At 52.3% G+C, this 21,130-nt stretch overlaps 1 protein-coding gene across 2 annotated transcripts; it reads left to right on the top strand.

The window, feature by feature from the left end:
* Positions 1–7,555: 7,555 nt before the first annotated feature.
* Positions 7,556–19,054, top strand: VRTN (vertebrae development associated). 2 transcript variants are annotated; one of them, XM_067533361.1, is made up of 2 exons: positions 7,556–7,633; positions 15,500–19,054. In XM_067533361.1, exon 2 carries the CDS (start codon positions 15,501–15,503, stop codon positions 17,532–17,534), a length of 2,034 nt encoding a protein of 677 aa, XP_067389462.1. In that variant the 5' UTR covers positions 7,556–7,633; position 15,500; the 3' UTR covers positions 17,535–19,054. The 2 variants fall into 2 exon arrangements, with proteins under 2 accessions (XP_067389462.1, XP_067389452.1); XM_067533351.1 differs by lacking the exon at positions 7,556–7,633 and adding an exon at positions 9,324–9,385.
* The last annotated feature ends 2,076 nt before the right edge of the window (positions 19,055–21,130 follow it).

Raw genomic sequence — 21,130 nt, 5'->3', positions numbered from 1 at the left:
ACAAAGTCACCTCCATGGAACTCTGTGCAGAGCTCGCACCTGCCCTGTGTCGCAAGGACACCAGAATGAGATCTGCCCTTTCAGTGGAGAAGCACGTGGCAATTGCCTTGTGGAAACTGTCATCTCCAGACTGCTACTGGTCAGTTACTAATCAGTTTGGAGTTAGGAAGTCCACATTAGAGCTGTATTATCACAACTGTTCAGGGCCATTAATCGCATTCTGCTACGAAGGACTCTGAGTCTTGGAAATGTGTGTGAAATAGTAGATGGCTTCACAGCGATGGGATTCCCTAATTGTGGCGGGGCGATACATGGCATACATAACCCAACTTTGGCCCTAGACCATCTTGCAATGGAGTACATCAATAAAAATGGTACCATATGGTAGCAGGCACTTGTGGATCACTGTGGGCGTTTCACTGACATCAAGGCAGGTTGGTCAGGGAAGATGCATGACACACATCTTCAGGAACACTGGCCTGTACAGAAAGCTGCAAGCAGGGACTTTCTTTCCAGACCAAAAGATTCCAGTGTGGGATGTTGAAATACCCACAGTGATCCTGGAGGACACAGCCTACCTCTTACTGCCAAGGCTCATGCAGCCTTATATGGGCAACCTGGATAGCAGTAAGGATAACAGATTGAGCACATGCCAAATGACCACTGAATGTGCGTTTGGGAGATTAAGAGCTCGCTGGCAAGGCCTTTATGGCAGGTTAGACTTAAGTGAGGAAAATATTCCCATGGTTATAGCTGCCTGCTGGGTGCTCCATAATATTTGTGAAGCTAAGGGTGAAAAATTTCCCCCTGGGTGGAGCGCAGAGGCAGATCGCTTTGCGGCTGACTATGAACAACCAGATGTCAGGGCTATTAGAGGGGCATGACAGGGGCCAGTAGAATCAGGGAGGCCTTGAGGAGCCATTTTGACAATGAGCAACAAGGTGTCTTTGTAAACACCGTTGTGCCATGCTGACTGCTAGCCAGCTTGCACCGTGTATCAATGTGAGGTGCAACCACTGTGTGCAAGAGACAAATAAAGATTGCTTATTCTTCAAAAATATGTCTTTATTAAATAACAACAATTATTCACAACACACACCAAAAGCAGGGCCGGAGGGGAGAAAGCAGTGAGGGGCAGTGTGAGCTATGACAGCTGGGTGTAAATCCAGCTTTTGTTCTGGAAGCTGGATGAAGGGGTGGAATGAATGGGGTACCGAGACGGGCTGGGAGTTTGGTAGGAATTTGTGGGTGGAATTTTGGGAGGGCATAGAATGCAGTCCTGTATTGGCTGCAACGGGGGGCGAGCACGCATGAATTAATGAGTCTGTAATGTTATTAGTGACTTTAGCAGCTCTGTTAGCTCCTCAATGGCTTTTATCATGTGCTCGTGAGCTGCTATCACTGGTTCCTGGTTTTCCCTCCTGTCCTGTTTTCTGATTTGTGGACACAGTGTGTCTCCAGGCCCTTTTTTCTTTTTTTTCTGCCTCAGGTGACTGGAGGAGTTCTTGGAATATCTCCTCTTTGCTTCTCTGTGGTCGTTTCTTATCAGCTGCAGGTGTTCAGCAAGTGTGGATGGGTTTCCACTCAAAGGCACATCTGTAGAAGCACAATAAACAAGGAACAGAACCATGACTGTGAGCGCAATAACAGCAGTGATGCATTACTGTGAAATACACCTCTTTCTCACTGTCCCCTTGCAAGCGCACAGCTCGACGATCGTCCAGGGCATGGTGAGTTGTTCCCGGGAGGGAGGGAGCACTCAAACTGGGGAAAAGGTTCTGGGTGCTTGTTTGGGGTATTGACTCAGGTGGATAGGGACAACATTTCAAATGTGCCACCATTTTCCACAGATGTGGGCAACAGAAGCTGATCTCTTACTCCTGAGAGTAAGCATGGATGCTAGGGTGCATCTCCATGTGAGCAGCTTCAAAACGGGTCCCTATGCTGCTCGCCTGTGTGCTGCTACAATCCCTGCACAAGAGATTGCCAAATCACGATGGAAAGTTTCCTACAACAGAGGAAGAAACAAAGCAGTGTTGCTGAGGAATCTCCGGCAGAGGATTGGCGTGTACCTCAGTAAAGTTTCCTAGAGCTCTCTCTGGAGGATTCCCGTGAAATCTCGATGTACATTAACCCACTTTTCCACCACACTGCCTAAGCTGAACAGGGGAATGGGAAGCACATGCAAACACAGCTACTCTTGTGTATTTCTATCCCTTCAACCAGCTGTATAATGCAACAAAGCAAAGGATAGCGGTACCTCATGTAACCGAGCAGCATCAGCTCAAAAAAATCACTTACCCGAGCTCCTCAATCCTGCACACCAGAGCTGGAGGGCTGGGACTGGCTTGAAGCCTCTGGGCTGAGAAGAGGTCCTGGCTCCCCATGTCATCAAATGACACAATCCGCTGCACCACATCATCCTCCAACTCAGCCTCCTTGCCCACAACTTCTTCGTCGGGGTTGAGTTCGGTGTCCGCTATCTCCGGGCCTGTGGAGGTATCCACCGGTCTCTTGGTGGTGGAGGTGGAGTCACTGCTGAGGATGGCTTCCAGCTCCTTATAGAAGCAGCAGGTCTTTGGCTCTGCCCCAGAGCGATGGTTTGACTCCCTAGCCTTTTGGTACCCCTGTCATCGATCCTTGATTTTCACACGGTACTGCAGCGTGCCTCGTTCATAGCCCTTCTTTGCCATTAAACAAGACTGTATGTATCAAAGTTCCTTCGGCTGGAGTGGAGCTAAGACTCTCAGTTTCCTCTCTCAGATGGTGATCAGCTCCAGAAGCTCCGGTGTGCTCCAAGTGGGAGAGCGTTTGGTGCATGGAGCCGCCATAGTCAACTGGGGAGATGCGATGTGAGCTCTCCACGCTGACCAAGCAGGAAGTGGAATTTCAGAAATCCCTGGGACTTTAAAGGGGTGGGGTGGATTGCTGCAGGGTAGCGGAGTTCAAACTGACGGCCAGAGCAGTCAGGATGGGCATTGTGGGACACTTCCTGGAGGCCATTTACTGTGACATAACCAAGCGCGGTGTCTACACTGATGCTTTATTACTAAAAGTATGGCACAAAAAGCTCTACGCCTCTCGTCAAGATGGTTTTATTTTGCTGCAAAATCAGGGGAGTTGGGTCGGCGGGGGCAGGGATTGCAGTGTGTACACCATCACTGTTTCCAGCAAAAAACTGACGAAAGTCTGTAGTGTAGACCATGCCTCACTCTGTTGTTTCCTGCCCATGAGTCTAATCTCTAGGCCCCTTTGTATTTCTCTGTATTCACTGGGATTGGCAGCTGCCCACAATTTAGTATCATTACCGAGTTTCATAGCAGGTGGTTCCATCCCCCCTTCCTGATCATTAATGAAGAAGTTAAATATGATTGGGCCTATTACCGACCCCTGCACTCCCACACCCCCGTCTTCCTCTCACTGTCAAGGCTACTCATGGAGGTTGGTACCCATCATCCTATATCTGAATGACTCTGCCTCTTCTCACCCCACTCGCTGTGCTTGGATTAAAATTCGTCTTCCAGAGAGCTGAGCAGCCTTGCTCTCCTCTTCCAAATCTCTCCTTCTAGTGGTTCCCCTTCTCCCACTAACTTCCCACCCCTGCCCCTCCCAGGTCCTACTGGCAGCCTTTGATCCTGGGAAAGGGGTAGCACGGAGATCTTCTGGGAGCCCCCAGAGAAGGCCAGGATGACAAGGCTCCATGAGAGTTCTTGGCACAAGCGTGGGAGGAAATCACAGTCACCAAACTCACATCAGCTCTCCACTGATGCTGGGAGGTGGGGGATATTCACTGGGTCTCCACTGCACCTCAGGGTAGAGTTATTAGTAACACAGGAAAAGCAAGGGGAAAAGTAGCCCCCACTCCCTTCCACAGCTGAGAGCCTGCTGGGGGCCGAATGCTTTTATGTGCATGTGGGAGGGAAGGAAAGTGTGAGGGGATCAGAAGAGAAACCCTTTGATCTTGACTTTGAATCTTTGGCAGGTCCCAGGACTCCCCTTCCCCCGCCACCTGCTGTCAGGAGCCTGCCCAGCATCATAGGACATGGGCTGGGATAATCCGGTTTCTCCCTCTCCTGTCCCCAACAGCTGGGGACTGAGCTGTGTGCATTACAGTCACCCCTAGGAATAGCCCTCCAGAGCAGGAGACGGATTCCAGGCCCAAAGTTCAATCAGTCTGTCTCACACCGAAGGCAGTAATACACCATGGCAGGCAAAAGGGGAGTGGGGGAAACAGGAACCAAACTGGGCAGGTAGCTTGAGCGAGGATGGCTGGGAGCCTAAGAGTGCAGATACCCTGAGCATGATGGGAAATCAGAGGTAGAGATGAGAAAGCCATTTGGGTCCCATCTCTATTATCCCAGGCAAGGATTGTTCCTCCTGTACTCATGCCAGTACATTGTCCTGTCTGGTCTGAAATGATTCAAGCAATGGGGCCTCCCCCTTCCTCACCCACCTTCCCCTGGAGGGACGAGTATCTCATCTGAGCCAGCCCTCTCAACACAGTTTTCCCATCCAGCCAACATTTCCTCTTCTTTCGCTTCATCCCATTACCCTTAGTCCCAGCCTTGGTGTCACCCTAATTAGTTCCTCACCCTCCTTGAGGTCCCTCCCTTCTAGTCCTTACTTAACCCAGCTACCCAGAATTATCTCATTTACTCTTTCCCCCTAATTCAGTCGCTCTAGTCCCTGAGACTTTTGTTGCTCTTCTCTGAACTCCCTCTAATTCAGAGGTGCCCAGAACTGAACACAATATCCAGTGGTGGATTAACACATGTGCCCAGGAGCCCCAGCCAATTTGGGGATCCCTGGCAGGAGCACTGGAACCTTCTTAGAAGTGAGGGTGGGTCACGAGGCCCTGCCCCTCTCTGTGGCCACGCCCTCTGCACCTCTTCTTCCCCATGGCCCTGCGACCTGGCCTGGCCAAAAGCCGGAGTTGAGCCATGGTAAGAACCGCCCAGGGAGCCTGGCCTGCTGTAGGGAGCTTCCCCCACTCCTATAGACTTCCGTGGGAGTGGAGAGCGCTCAGCACCTCGCTGGACTGAGCCATGTCAGAGGAGAAAAGCAAAGAACAAAATCTATTCTTTAGAGATGGGCTGAGCGATGGGGCGACACGAGCGCCGAATCCATTCACATCAACTCAGTCCAAATCCAGAGCTAGAAGAATCACCTCAGCAACTAGCCCAGCAGCCGGACCCACCCCGAACAGAGTCTGGCTCTGGCTGTGACACAGAGATTGGGAAATTATACGACATCCCACAGCCCAGTCCAAAAACAATCCGTCTCCTCTGTGCTACCCTGAACAATGCTGGAGTCAATGAATGACTCGGACTTGCTCAGCCCAGCCGGCGTGGGTGTGCTCTGTTCTGGAGGGTCCCCTCTATCTGATCCTGTCAGGGAAGCTGGCTCTGCATTGACGTTGGTTTCTGGGAGGAGGAGAATGTTTTTTTCTTATTTGGGGGAGAGTGTGGAATGTGTTCAAATGAGACCCCCCCCCCCTTTCAGAGTTATCACATTCCAGTGTCACAGCTACAAAAAGCCCCTCTTTTAGCAAGAGCCCAGCTCTATGCCCTGCGGACACTCCTCCCCCATTTCAAAAACACCAGGGAAGTTACAATGTCTATTGAAAACTGGACCAGTTTTCTGCACAGAAATGCACATGCCGATAGCTTAGAGCAGACAGGCCTGACTTACGGCGTGGCAGAGAACCCAGTGTGAGAAACTGAGCCTAGATGGAGTCTGTACCCCCTAGGCCCTGCCCCCGGGGCTTGTTTGAGGAAGGATAGGCTGCAGCAGGCAGGTTAAAGCCCAACAGTCAGAAAATCAACTGGAGACAACAGGTAAACCCCAAACGTCTCCATGACCTACAGCAAAAAAACCCCAAAAAAACAGCCTCTGCAGAACCAAGTAACAGAGAGCAATGCGTCTCCCACTGACCTCTGCCAGGGAACAGCACAGAAAAACCCTAACTACTTGTTTATATGCTGGAAGCCGGTGTGTGCAATGATCTGCATAACAGAACTGCTCAGGAGTGTCTCTTTGTGTGCTTTCCAGCTCCCATGTTAATCACTGATCCAGCTGACTCTGGATTTACCACTGTCCCTGGCCTGTGAACGCAGCCTTGCAAAGAAAACCAAAATGTTACAAAGAGAAAGAAGCATGGGAACAGTGTTTGAATACCTATGGGTGTAGGTGCTAGGGAGAAGGGAGTCAGCCAGGCTGGCACGGAGAAGTGATTCTGAAGGTCAGGCTGTGAGGGAGAAAGAAACTGGCTGTGCAGCTGCCCAAGGTGCCAGGGAGAAGGGGGCTAATCCAGCAGCTCTTTGGGTTCCTCTCCCTCATTCTCTCTCTTTGAAATGACTCTTCTGTGTTTCACTGGACATGGAATCCAAGTTCTGGATGAGCGGCCAACACCTGGAAATGGGAGCTGCCACGCTTTGGAGGTAGATTGGGTCAGGGTCTTAATTGGCGGGATTGAGGAGAATTACTAGCAGCTGGGAGATTAGGCTGGTCACAATACCAATCTACAGGGAGTCCTACCCCCACTTCTCCTGCCAAAACCTTCCCCAAGATGTTTCTGGACTGAGAAGTAGCAGCTGAGAGTGCTGGGAGGAGAATGGGGGAGAAAACAAGAATGAAAAATAGGGGGGCTGGATATATGTCTCAAATGTCCCTCATTTCAAGGGTCCTCACTTATTTTTAGTCCCAAAGTCGCCTACAGTCCACACAAATTCGATTCCCCCCTCCATTATTGCTGCACATTATTATGTCAGATATAAAGAATCACGAAATGGAGGTTCCAGAAAGTGAGCTATGCTAAGCAAGGAATGCTACAGCATGTTCGCTATCTGCATCAATAATTATTTTGTGCCCCTCACTTTGGGTCTTTGTGGCACACGACATCTCATGCTTGGCTTTGGCGGGTCGAGAGATATGGGACTAGGTGGGGGTCTGGGCTGGTCCTGGCCCAGGGAGAAGGGCGTGGGTGGAGACTAGGCCAGAGCAAAGGGGTTGTTAGGGGCCAGCAGAAATCACATGCTGGCTAAACGAAGATGGATGCAATGAGAACGTTGAACCAGTTAGGGAAAACCTGACACCAGGGCTCCCCTCTTCCTGTTGCTAATACCTACAAGATAAAACATGATGTGTGTTGGGCTTGCAGGACTACTGGGGTTCCTTATATCTGGCCCTCCTCAATAACACACACCTAATCCCCAAAGCTCCGGTCCCTGTTTTGAGGCAGCAGGTAGTCAGTCTCTCGCTCTCTCAATGAAGTGTTTCAAAGCTGAGAACTTGTTTTAACTTCCTTCTCTTAATTGTCCCAGCCCAGGGCCTGGATACTGCCTGTGCAAATGACCAATCCACCACAAAGGCTGCAGGGAGCCGCCTGTGGCAGAACCAGAATCCTAGGAAATTGACATACCATTCATTCCATTGCTGCTCCTTCCTTTCCACACAAATCCCAACAGGGCATGTGACACAGATGCTTTGGAGAAGTCAGCCTGGAAGAGACATAGAGGGCAAGAGTGCAGGGGCTTCAGGAGAGCCAGCAGGAGGCAGTAGTTAGGTTAGACCACAGGGCATCAGAGGACAGGAGAAGCTCTGAGACTGGCAAAGCCTTAGATGGAAGAAGAGGGTAAGCTTTGGGATTTCAGGGTCTCGAGGGAGGTCTTAGAGGCTGCAGGGTCTTGTGGGGGAGGGAGGACTTGGGCTTCAGTGTCTCCTGAGAGGAGAGGCTTTGAGGCAGTTGGTTTTAGAGGCTGGAGGATACTGGAGCAAAACTCTCTTGGGTTTTATTGTTTACACAGATTCATGTGAGGCCCATGGAATGTGATGAATCCACTATGCTGGGTGGAGGCTGATAAGGAGGTTTCTGGGCAAAGAGAATAGGTAGAAGGAGGGAGCTGCAGCAGGCCAGAGCCCAACAGTGTGTGTGTGGGGGGGGAGGTGGTTTTTGAGGGCAAGAAAGGAGTGCAGGGAGGGAGCCAATGAACAAGAGAGGGACCAGTCCAGGTGCTAGGGAGAGTGGGGGAAAAGAGGCTGATGGTAGAAGGGAGTGGGTGGGGGACAAGCCCTGGGTGTAGGGAGGCTGTCAGGAGTAAGAGAGGCAGTGGTAGTGCACCAGACCTAAGGGGAGACTGATAAGGTGGGTCCTGCCTGGCTTTAGGAGGCAGTAGGGTCTGGTGGTTACAGACAGGAAAGCCACACATAAATCTAGAGGATTCTTTCTGAAAGGCAATGCAGCTGAGACTTAGATCTGCCCTATTAGAGACCAGGTTCTATGCCTAGCTCTGCCAGAAGTTACCTTATCTGTAAAATGGGAAGAATAATGCTTGCCTGTCTCATAGAGAAGAATGTGATGCCTTGTTCATTAATAAGGGTTGTGAAATGCTCAGAAATATAAAGAGCCATGAGTGAAAGAACTATGACTTGAACACCAGGGGTCCTGGCTCCCAGCACTGTGCACCTTCCTCATGGCCACAGGGCATTTTGTGGAAGAGGGGCTGTTTCCCACAACATTTAGAGCAGACAACAGACTGGGTGGGCAGTGGCAGGAGCCCTGCCTGGGGAAGTGTGTGTGTGTGTGTGTGAGGGCAATGGTTGGCAGGCCAAAGAATGGGTGGGAAAGAGTGATAGCTAGTGGGCCGGGTAAGAAAACATTCCATTTTTCTTGCTGTGAGTTGATAGAACAAGGCAAGAGGAGAAATGCCTGGGCAAGAAGCTCCTGGCCCTTTGATTCTCTTTCTGTTGTAATTGTGGAAGCAGCAGGAGGGCATTGCAGGGGCTGAGGAGAAAGCCTTTGGGGGTCCAAATCAATCAGTCTGTAACCAAGCTCCCTGCTCCAGTGTCTCTGAGTTTCCCACATGGCTCCCAGCTACAGGCAGAGCCTTTCCTGGGGGCCTTTCTGCTTTTAGATTTTGGTTTTGGAACTGAGAACTTCCCAGTTTCTTCTTGTTTTTCTGCTCACGTCCTGGAAGGTGTGAGAGCACATAGCAGCGAAGGTGCTGGCCCTTTAAGGAGTCCTGCTGGCCTGAGTGTCTTGAGACAATAGCCATTATCACTTTAGCTTTGGAAGTGACCCCTGAATCTGCAACTCCTTTCATCTTGGATACAAGAGCACTTGAGGATGGACTATTTCCTGGTGGGGGATGGGAGGAGCTGAGACCCCTTCACACAAGCCAAAGCCAATCACTCCAGATGGTTCACTCCAGATCTGAAACCAGTTCCAGTCTGAATGTGGGACCCAGCTGGGAAAGTGGAGCCTGCTGAGCTTCCTGCTGCAGGATTTAAATGTCCAGGGAACTGCCTTGCAGAGGGAGCAAGGCAAGCCGCAGCAGCAGCCCAGGACTGGCTGGTGTGAGCGCCAGTGCCCTGCCCCACAAGCGAGGTGAGTCCAGGGGAGATTCCCAGCGCACTGTCCTGGCGCAGGGCAGGAGGGAACCTTTATTCCAGGAGTGAAAGCCAGGCGTGGGCCGGACCGCAGGGAGCGCAGCCCCAGCTCAGTAGCAGGGTCCAAACGCAGTTTGGGCTTGAGCAGAGAGGGGGAAGGAAGCTGGGCAATCAATCACTCAATCACCGCCGGCCCCGGAGCAGCTGCAGGGTGGTGCCCAGGGGGCGGCGGCGGCGGCTAGCCGGGGAGTCTCTGCCGCACCCACTCTCTCTGTTTCCCCCAGCCCCAAGCCCTGCGGTGGGGCAGACACCTCCCCACGCGATCCGTGCGTGCAGCAGAGGCCGGGTCTCCCAGGGCAGTTTCACGGGCCTCTCACTCCCCTCCTGGGGGATGGGGCCTCCCAGCCCATCACTGGAACGGAGCGTGAGGAACCTTTGTATTGTCTCTCCATGTGGACTTTGCCCCAGGACACAATTGTCCAGAAAATGCCTCTCCTTTCAAGGACAATAAACCTGGCTCTTCTCCCCTCCCCCTCCCCCCCAATGCCTTCTGGCCATCTGAAACCTCTGCGTGTGTGAGGGTAAAAAGAGCACCCCTCACACTTTGTCTCCCTTAAATCCCACCTTCCCAGGCACACACAAGCTTCCCTGTTTGTGCTGCAGCAGGGCCAGGGCAGGGAGCCACCAGCAGAGGGAACCCACAATGCTAGTCCCAGGGCTGGACTGTCATCCCTGCCATCACAAATAATACTGCCAGCAATTGGAGTGGGGTATGGAGTCTTGAACATCTATGGCCCAACTTCCAATCTGGACCCACATACGTGGTGGTAGTGGTGCAGGAGTACCTGGCTGGGTCACGGAATGGGATACAGGGGTTCCCTCTGCCATCTCTGCAATTCCAATCTGACCCTAGGCCATACATGAGACTAGAGGGGCTAGGGGAGAGTCTGAAAAACCCACTCTCTCCTGGTGAGCGTGGGAGCTAAAGCCGTCAATATCTGTGCAGCATCTGAACTTTGATTCTTTTTGGTAAAGGTTTCTTGCCCTTATGTCTGTGAGAAACTTTCCAAACAGGACTCAGATCGGTGTCCTCTTCCTGGGCCTACCGGCAGCTCCAGTTCAGCTTAGATTTAGAGCTTGCCTAGCATCCATACAGGGAAGTTAACAAGGCTCCGTTCAGTTTCCTGATTCCTAGACTACAAATGTGGGTTGAATGGGTTTCACATGGGTTAACGCAATTAAAGGGCTTTCCACTATCTCAGTGAAGCTAGTACAAATGGAAAAAGGCACCCACAAGTATTGGATCAATTTCACATGGCTGCTGTTTGAGGAACTGAAGGTGTGTAGGGTGTTAAGATGAATGAGGCAGCTCACACCTTTTAGAGCTATTGTGTCAGGCTGACTGCATACTTGTCTACACCAGTGGTTCTCCACCAAGGGTACATGTACCCTAGGGGTATGCAGAGGTCTGCCAGGGGGTACATCAACTCATCTAGATATTTGCCTAATTTTACAACAGGATACATAAAAAGCACTAGCGAAGTCAGTACAAATTAAAATTTCATACAGACAATGGCTTGTTTATACTGCTCTATATACTATACACTGAAATATAAATACATTATTCCAATTGATTTATTTTATAATGATATGGCAAAAATGAGAAAGTAAGCAATTCTTTAGTAATCACATGCTGTGACACTTCTGTATTTTTATGTCTGATTTTGTAAGCAAGTAGTTTTTTAAGTGAGGTGAAACTTAGGGTATGCAAAACAAATCAGACTCCTGAAAGGGGTACAGTAGTCTGGAAAGGTTGAGAACCATTGGTCTACACTAGAAAGTTTTTCCACTTTACTGGGATAATTAAAGCCTCTACATCCATACGCCACTCACTCCCACCCCCAAACCAGGTCTGAGTTAGACATAATTATCGGTTAGGCCAGGTCTACACTAGAAAAGTTATACCAGTATAACTGTGTTGTGGTTAGGGGTATGATTTTTATATCGTTTATAGTTATACCAATATAAGCCCTAGCGTGAATGCAGTTATGCTGGTATAAAGGTTCCTTATGCCTGTAAAGCTTATTTGCCCTCCCAAATTGGAATAAACTGTACAGGTATAAATATGTTTATACCGGTATAACAGCATCCGTACAAAGGGGGTTATTTTTTTGTTTTGTTTTGTTTCGTTTCCTGCTTTAACTATCCTTATATACTTAAAGCAACAAAATTGTCTAGTGTAGACAATCCCTTTACACTCATGTTCTCAAGCTTCTCTCTGTAACCATAAGGGATGGACATGTTACTTTTGACTTTGAAATGAAAGCTGTGGGTGCTGTCATGTGACTCCCGGGATGAAAATCTAGGCACATGATTACTGTGTCTGTGCCTTAATCCAGCTTTGAGTAGAATAGCAAAGACTCCCACCCATCACTCCCTTCAGCATCCAGCAGGCTTTAGGGAAGGGTGGACTAGCAGAACCTTCCCCTAATGGCTCTGGATAGGGTGGGGGTAGAGAGAGCTGCTTCTCCTTTTCCTTCTGCAAAGAAGTGGGCCTTGGCTTCAAGTTCATGAGATGCCTACTAGTCAGAGCCGAATATGAAAGCTAGAGCCCCTGTTCAGGGACAGCACCCTAGTGGGAATTCCTGCTTGCTCCTGCATCCCAGCAACTGGGGGCCAGGCTTCTCACCGTGCCCCTGGACCTTCCAGGTGGCCATACCCCAGGCTTTTGTATCAGCCCCTTGTAATAAGTATCTGGGCCCCAGGATTTGAGGAATGGGTTATGAAGCCTCCCCTCTAGTCACGGGTTCAAATGTGATGTTGGGCAGTGGTGGAGGTGGATCACTGGGCTACCCAGACAGCTGGCATTGAGTGCAAGGAGCCTGTGACTGAAGTGCAACCCCTGCAGCAGACCTTGGCTCAGCCTGTCAGCATCAGGGGTTAGAAGTGTTGTGGGGACAGCAAGCTTAGCCCTGTAGAGTAGGGTTGAAGCAGTGGTTCTCCCCCTTCCCCATACCGGGACCTCATGCTACTGGAGTAAAAGGTTTGGGAACCCCTCCCATCTTGCCACAAAGGAAGAGAGGCTGTTCGTGACCCCCGGATAGAGAACCCCCGTGGAGTGCATCTTGCTCTCTTACTCCCCGGGCTGGGAGTGATGTGAGGCAGCACAGTCAGCCTGATGGCCAGTGGCCACTGCACTGGAGAATGCAGCAGCAGGATGTGGCAGGGCACATCAGGTGGGGTGGGGTGGGCTGTGTCAGCCATTTGGAAAGGGATTCCCTGGCACACAGTCTGCAAGTCCCTCCTGAGTGAGGGGACAAATCTTGTTCTCCACCAAACCTTAGGAGCAGCGGGGAGGGGGGTGGCTAAAACAGGTGACCAAGAGGTGTGGCCTGTCTGAACAGGGCTTCACAAAGCGCCTCTCTGACGGCCTCCATGAGAATAAAAATGTAGCCCCGGGGCGGAAATGGCAAAACCAGATCGAGCTGTACCAGGATGTAAAGGCAAGTCTGGCTCCCAGCTGTGGGGTTTTGTCCCAAGTCTGCATCAAACCCCCTATCCACTTTCCCCTGTGTCAATGCTGATGGTAGCTTTCCATCCTGCCTGTGGTGTGCTCGGTGCTTTCCAAAGGTAAAAGAAGGCCATGTCCTGAATAGTCCAAAATCTGAGACCAGCCAGAGGGACCTGAAAAACAGAAACCAGGACAGTGGTGACTGGCCATAGGCTAACAAAACAAAGGGTTACTAATAGCACCATGGCTTTTGTTTTGTCTTGGTAATGTCTGCCTCACAACTAGGCCTCTGCCTCAGGATGGCAGCATGATCTATAGGCAGAGCACTGGACCCGCAGTCAGAAGAGCTGAGTCCTAGTCCTGGCTTGGACTTCACCTCTGGGCGTTTGTTTCCCCCTCCTTCCCTCTGTCTGTCACATTTGTTGATACCTGAGCTCTTGGGGAGAAGGACTATATCTCTCTGAGGTTTCACAGTGCCTAGCACGATAGGGCCCAATTTTGGCTGGAGCCTATTAGTGTTAGACAAATAATAATGATTGTCTGCAAGCATCAGATACAGCTGAGTCTTCGACCAGGATCTGAATTAGAGGATGGTAGCCTTGTGGACCAGCAAAGAACAGATGCGCCATGCAGAGCGGGTGGCATGAAAGAAGGCACAGCCATGCATGTAGGAGAAACAGAGACGGCGTGCTGAGACTGCATCATTTGGGGATAAGGGGGGAAGAGAGTGAGGTGGCTGTCAGAGAGTAGGGCAGATAAGTAAGAAGTGCAGGATTATGCAGGGCCTTGAAGACCGAGATAAGAAGCTTGAATTTGATATGGTGGAAAAGAGGAGCCAGTGGAGTGATACAAAGAGGGAGGGATGGAGTGAGATCATGGAGCAAGGAATGCAACTTTAACAGCACCACTTTGAATGGACTGTACTGGGAGAGCTATGTGGGTGTCCGGGGTGACAGGGAAATAGTGTAGAGTAACCAAGAAGGGGAAAAAAGGGCCTGGACAAGAGTGTTTTGGCTTGTGATTAGAGAAAGGGCTGGCTCTCCGAGCTGATACAGAGCAAGGAGGGACAGGAGTTGGACACAGAGTTTAAGGCCAGAAGGGACCACCTGATCATCTAGTCTAACCTCCTGCATATCACAGGCCACCACCCATGTACTAAACCCCCAAAAACAGCCTGGATGTGGAGAGACGGAGGAGGCTTTGATCTCCTGTTCCTCAGTTTCCACAATGACTAGGGTCTGCAGCCAAATCCATCTCTGTGCCGGCGCTGAGGGGAAGCAGCTGGCACTCTCCTGGCCCAGGGGCTGCCTCTTCAGCCCTTGGCAGAGGTTAGGCCTCAGCTGCACCCTTTTCCTGCCTCCGCCTGCTGCCATAGCATCTGTGGGCGTTGCAACAGCAAGGAACAACTGGACTGTGGAGATGCCTCCTGCTCCCCCCACCCTGCAATGTCCTTGCCGCAGAGGGATTGCAGAGGCCCTTTGTGTTGGCAGTATTCTTTGGGAGGGTCCTTATTCCAGTGCCAAATGGCAAGGATGACTTGGGCCCTTGATTCCTGAACTCATTCTTGCTTCATACCCGTAGTCCTTCTGCATGCTTCTACAGTGAGTGGCATGTGCCATCTGGTGGCTTAAAGGGAACTACTCCACCATTTATTGGAGGAGTTGGAAGGTGTGTATTGCACTGCCAGGTTTCAGATTTCCCAGGATGGGTATTGAGAGGTTTGTTGTTTTCACACAAGGATCCCAGCTGTGAAAGGGCTTCCTTCCTTCACCTGGCCAGGCAGAGGGAGCTCTCCGGATTAGACTGTCCCTTGTTACTTGGCAGGCTGAAAGCTCCTTGAGAACAGGCTCTGTGTCTCCTCTGTGCTTTGTACAGTGCTGTGCGCAATGTTGTCTTCTAACAGACTTGTTCTGCCAGGGAAGCTGATTGATGACTGAAGGGAGTGGGCCATTCCCGTTCCTCTCTCCAGGTGCTGCCACTGGATAATGAAATGAATAGACTTTTTTTCCCGCTTCTGGATTCCCAGTTTTACAGTTTTGGGAACATATTGTGCTCAGGGTGACCAGGTAGCAAGTGTGAAAAATTGAGACAAAGGGTGGGGGGGTGGGGGGTGGGGTGGTAACGGCGCCTATTATAAGAAAAAGCCCGAATATCAGGACATCTGGTCACCCTAGTTGTGCTCCGTGTGGGCCTGAGCACAAAGCCAGTCACAGAACAGACAAGGCGCAAGCTTTCCCTCTTCACAGCTCTGCCCACGCACCAAACTGCTGGTCTGCAGCTCCCCTGCTATTCCAGCCTTGCCTCTGACCCTCAAGCTATGCTCTTCTACACCTCGCTTCAAATCCCACCGGCCAGGCTGTCCTGGGTGTGTCTCTCAGGAGGCCATCCGTGCCATTTTATATATTGGCCAGAAGAGGTCGCTGGAGAGCAACACAATACGTGTCCCTTGCCCATGTTTACGTGTGGGGACCCAGGATTCCTCCTTTGAATCTGGAGGATTGCAAGCAGGGGCCGACCTCTTGGGGGTGGGGTGGGGGTTTGTAGGCATGTTCTCTGTTGGAGAGCTGGAGCTCACATCGTTTGAACTCTTGTATCTTGCAGGATGATCCAGCGGCACCAGCTAGTGCAGTCTGTGCTGCAGGAGCTGCAGGAGGCCACTGAATGCTTTGGGCTAGAGGGACTAACCAGTGCAGCCCTGGAGGCTGAGAGGACCTTGTCCTCTTTCTCCTTACCCGGCTACTGCGGGAGGCAGTTCCAGGAAGAGCTGGAAGTTGACCGGGTAGCAAGAAGCCTGTATCCGGAGGACGCCCCCAGCAACATGCTGCCTCTGGTCTGCAAGGGGGAGGGGAACCACCTGTTCGAGGCAGCCAGCGTGCTGCTGTGGGGGAACCCCAGCCTGAGTCTGGAGCTGCAGGTGCGCACTGTTGTGGAGATGCTGCTGCACAAGCATTACTACCTGAATGGCATGATTGACTCCAAGGTGATGCTGCAGGCCGCCCGCTACTCACTCTGCACCGAGGAGTCCCCAGAGATGACCAGCCTGCCTCTGGCCATCCTCGAGGCCATCTTTGATGCAGACATCAAGGCCACTTGTTTCCCAGGCACCTTTGCCAACATGTGGCACGTCTATGCCCTGGCCTCGGTGTTGCAGTGTAACATCTACTCCATCTACCCCATGAGCAACTTGAAAATCCGGCCATACTTCAACCGTCTCATCCGGCCCAGGAAGTGTGGCCCACAGACCTCCACGCTCCACATCATGTGGTCAGGGCAGCAGCTCTCCACACAGGTCTTCAAAGCACAGTACTTTGTGGCCGTGGTAGGCCTGGAAGAGCTGGAACCCACAAGCCCTTCTCCAGAGCCTCCAGCCCAGCCAGTCCAGACTCGGGAGCTGCTGAAGAGTGACCCCCAGCTGACCTACTTTAATCTGCGTGACAGGTACAGCATCACCAAGAGCACCTTCTACCGCTGGAAGCGCCAGTCCCGGGAGCACCGGCAGAAAGCAGCCACCAGGTTTGCAGCCAAACACTTCCTGCAGTCTTGCTTCCAAGAGGGCAACGTGATCCCTCTTCAGCACTTCCGACAAATGTTCCCAGAAATCTCCCGCTCCACTTACTACGCTTGGAAGCACGAGATGCAAAGCGTGGTCAACGGTGACACCTCTGCTCCAGCTGAGGTTGTGGTGTCACAGGAGTCTCATGGAGACCATCAAAAAAAACCCCACCCGGAGAGGGAGGATGCAGCAAAGTCAGAGGGTGGCCTGAGGCCAAAGATCCCTCCCCTGGAGCCAAACCAAGCAGGAATCTTCATGCAAGGAGCCAAGTCATACCTGGAGAAATGCATCTCCATGAACACTCTGGTGCCCTACAGGTGCTTCAAGCGCAGCTTTCCTGGCATCTCCAGGTCCACCTACTACAACTGGCGGAGAAAAGCAATTAAGGGGAACCCCAACTTCAAACCCACTCAGCCGCCCTCAGTCAGCCAGAAGCCCCTTGTGAAAGGGAAGGAGTACCTGCCTTTCAAACCTGGAAATCTGTCTGGCAGGAAAAAGCTGAACGGACACCGGCCAGAGCCCAGGAGTCTCCTCCAGCTCAAACCCTCTCTCTATAACTGGAGAAAGCAGCTTCGAGACATGGCCAAGAGGCATGTCCAGCAATGGCGGCTGCCATTCTGCAAATTCCGCCTGCGCTACCCAGGCTTCTCCTCCACAGCCTATTGGTTCTGGAAGAGAAGCAACCGGCAGATAAATAAGCATCCTCTCTGGACCAGCTCATCCCAACAGCTGAGCCAGGTCATCTCCGAGGCTCCTGGAAAAGCAGAGCCTGGGATCAAGCCACCATCACAAATGGAAATGGCTCCCATGCATCTAGACAAGCAGGCATCCGTCACCCCCTACAATGCCACAATCTCAGGCTACGCCATGTCGGAAAGAGCCAACAGCCGGATGTTCGTGATGGATGTGATTGCCACTGCCCAGTTCAAAGCTCAGGCCAAGCTGTTCCTGCAGCAGCGCTTCGAATCGAAGACCTTCCCGACCTACAAGGAGTTCAGTGCCCACTTCCCCCTCACGGCACGCTCCACCTACTACATGTGGAAGCGTGCCCTGCATGATGGACTGACGCTAGTGGATGGCTGAGGGTGGGCTGCCTACTGGAACCTGCTCTTGGCTCTCCAGCTGGAGGGCAGAGTTTGTGAGCCGTGATCCAGCTCCATTTTTTTTGTTCGTTTGGTTTTTTTTTGCTTTTTCTCTTTTGTTTTTCCCTTCTGTTTGGCTAGATCTGGTCTCGGGGTCCAGGGACCAGGTCAGCACATTGCCAGTCCCTGGAGATGGGAGGTGTGGAACAAGAGCTTTGGTTTGTGTTGGGTTTATTTTGGGGAAGAAAAAGGCAAAAGGGAGTTTGCCTTGTCCTGGTGCTGAGGCTGGGATACAGGGTGGTAAAAGGGAGGAGAGGAAAGGATACATGGCTCTGAAATGTTCCTGTAGGTGTCCTGGGTGTAAATGCCCTTAATTTCTGGGTTAACAAGCTGCAAGCCTCCATTCTAAATGCTATATGTGGGATTTGTGGGCTCATCTGCCCCAGGTCCCTGTCAAACCCAAAATCTATCTTGTTAATGTCAAGAAATGAGGTGAGTCCTGGAGCGCCCAGCCCAGAGGTGTGCAGCCTCCTCTGGCACAGCTCATTCTCCCGTAGGCCCCAAGAGGCAGTGCTGAGACTGTCCCAGGCACGGTGCCCTGGAAGGAAGGGCACAAACAGGTGCCCTTAGGAAGAATTCCCAACAGCCCAGCCTGGGGCAGGGGCACCCTGGAGGCTGCACTGACTGTTGGGGAGCAGCCTCCCGGCTTTGGTGTATTCCTTGTTGGTTTAGGAGCCGGGGATGGGGGTTGAGGAGCGGTTTAGCTCAGGCCCAGCAGTGATGGGATCTGGGTTTTGTTAGCGTATTAATTCCAGAGGCCTTGTGACTCTGGGGCTTCCCCGCTCAGCCATTGCCCTGCCTGTAGTCACCAGAGATGAGACTTCCTAGCATTCCTTGTTTGGCGAGGGGATCGGGTTCCTGTTCCACTGAAACGACCACATGTAGATCTTCAGCTGAGCATGGATCGGTTGGCCTGGTCCCCTTCAAGCCTGGTCTCGCAGTAACCTTTCTCCAGAGCCTGCAGAGAACTTCCCTGAGTCCTCTGCCCTGGTAGCAAGTGACCTCACAGCTGTGCCTTTCTGCAGGCCCAGTGAGTATGTGCCTTAGTTCCCGCTCTCCAAGAGTGTCTGTTTCACTGGTGTCTGATCAGATGCCCCAACCTGCTGCCCACTGCAGGGGGCAGAGAGACAGCACCATGGGGCACGGGGGGAAGAGGGGACTCTGCTTTCACGATCTAAACTGCACCTTAAGAACTGTAAGTCAGGGGGAGGGTGTCTCGTGGCTGAGCAGCAGAGCCCCATGCTATGACAGGGCTGGATGTGCATGTGTGACCTGTAGGAATTTAAAGCAATAAAGACCCTTCCACTCCCAGCCCTGTGTGGTGTCTCTCTCGTCTCCCCGCCGCTGGTCTGACCGAAATGCTTTAGTGAGGGTTGTTCTTGTTCCCCTCCTGTTCCTTTTAGAGGAAGGCTGGGGTCAGTGGGGCCCACTGGAGGGTGATGGTCTCTTTCTCCAAGCTCCCATGCAGGCAGCAGCTATACAAGTCCTGTACTCTTCCCCCCCCCCCCCCCCCCCCGTGGCATCTCCTCTGCGGGGAGATGGGATTTCAGGCTCCCTTCTCCCCAGCGGGGAGGGCAGTTTTGGTGCTTTGAGTACCTGTCCCTGAGGAAATCACATCCCTGGGATGAAAGGCCGAGACAGGGAAGGCTGTCTAGCTCTTTTCACCACCGGAAGGGGCTGCTTTGTACAGAATAGGGCAGGGTGGGCAACCTTTGGGAAGGGGCGTGCCAAGTCTTCCCTCATGCCCCCCCCATATGTGCCGGCACTCAGGGGGCTGCTATTTGTATTTGCGCCCCCCCACCCAATCGGCGGTGGTGGTGGGGTCTGCGGGCCTGTTTCCTGCTCTCCCACTTAACCCATCTCTGCTGGGGAGGTGGCGGGAGTGCCAGCCTGGGGGAGGGAGGGGGGCGCTGGCTGGGCCCTCCTCTGAGGAGCCACCTCCTGCTGACCTCCCCCATGGCCCTCTGGCGGGGAGCAGGAGTGAGAGGGGCGGAAGGCTCTGGTGGCAGGGGGAAGGCTGCCTGGGGTTGCATAGACCCTCTGCCCCCCAGCCTGCTTTGTGCCAGGAGCGGCACGGCTCCAGCCAGTGCACCACTGGGCCTGCATGGGAGAGGGGTGGGGCCGGACGGGGGGAGCAGCCACAGCCTGGCACTGCTTGGGGCCGTGAGCGGGGCCATCTGCCACTCAAAATCATCACATGTGCCAATTTTGGCACGCATGCCACAGGTTTCTGACCCCTGGAATAGGGCAATGGCTAACACCTATCTGTTACTGCTGAGCTGGGCCAGATCCAAACCAGTGACCTAGGAACTGATCCAGTCCATATTCAGAACAAGGAGGGGGGTGTTTATATTTACTCTAATGGAAGCCAGATCAGGCTCATACAACTGAATGCCAGTGGCAGGCTGTCCCATTCTACTAATGTTAGAAGATGAGCTGGGGTTTGCCCCTCTGGATGTTACAGAGATTGTTTCCCACCTACCCCGGGCTGTTACACATGGGTATGTTTATAGAGGTGCAGGGCCGAGAGCCGCCACAATACAGGACTGCAGTGCCTATCCTGCAATCTGTGCCTGTAACGTGCAGCAGCACGCACCCCCAGCTGCTGACAAAGGGAAGGGAAGCCGTTGACTGTTAGAAATAACTCCAGAGGGAGGAGCCGGAGGGAGTTTGTACGTGTATTATTGGGCCGAGCACTGTACAAACGTTGAAGAGACAGGCCTGGCACTGACAAGCTTACAGTCTAAAGGAGACATAAATCATCATAGCAAGTGTCTGTCAAGGGGTGGGTGCAGCTTGCAAACACTTTGGGGGGAGCTGATTTTTTCCAAAAAAGTTATTTAATATGCTGTGAATTTGGTGAGGAATCCGCTCTTTCCCTGTTCCTGGAGAGAAGTGGGGTCTGTGTGATGAAAAGGATCACAGCCAGCAGGTGGTGCTCTGGTACTGGATCACTGGAAATCCAGCAGTTTTTAAAAAGCAGTTCCCCATTCAGTGGCCCCTGTGTATAGGACAGTCCTGTCTACACTGCTAGGGAAGCTGTACCCTAACCCTGCCTGCCTTCCTCCCCAGAGAGCCCTGTGCTTCCTGTTATCCCCACTTCTCTCTGCCACTGTCTCCTCCTGGGCACTCAGTGAGGGAAAGCTCAGGAAGAGGGGCTGGGAACTCTGTTCTGTGCCAGTCTGGGGGTTGTGGTTCCTATGGGCCCAGAAAGCCTGTGCCTAGGCAGTTTAGCCTGGTTGCTGCTAGGAGCTAGGCTTGAGTGGTTGCCTCAAGTAGGACCAACATGGGACCCACAAAGCTGGTCCCGGAGGGACTGAAATGGGCCCCATGTCAGGGGTTAAAATAAAAGAGAATTGGTGAAGGTCCAGCTCAGCCTCCCACATCTGTGCTAAAAACTCCCTCCTTTTGCTAGCATAGGGAAGCAGCATCCCCCCCCCCCCCCACTCCCCACAACTCACCTGCTCCTTGGCTGGGAGGAGCCACTACTTTAGTCCTTGCCCTAAATCCCATAGGTAGTGAGGGCCTGACTCCTGC

The sequence above is a fragment of the Emydura macquarii genome, unplaced genomic scaffold, assembly GCF_026122565.2.
Source record: "Emydura macquarii macquarii isolate MOO-44397 ecotype Brisbane River unplaced genomic scaffold, CSIRO-AGI_Emac_v2 contig_374, whole genome shotgun sequence".
NCBI classification, from domain to species: Eukaryota; Metazoa; Chordata; order Testudines; family Chelidae; genus Emydura; species Emydura macquarii.
Note: the sequence above shows the minus strand (reverse complement) of the source record. Positions and strands in the feature narration are given on the sequence as shown.

Coding starts and splice junctions, on each gene's coding strand:
- VRTN (XM_067533361.1), top strand. CDS start 15,501: ATGATCCAGCGGCACCAGCTAGTGCAGTCTGTGCTGCAGGAGCTGCAG.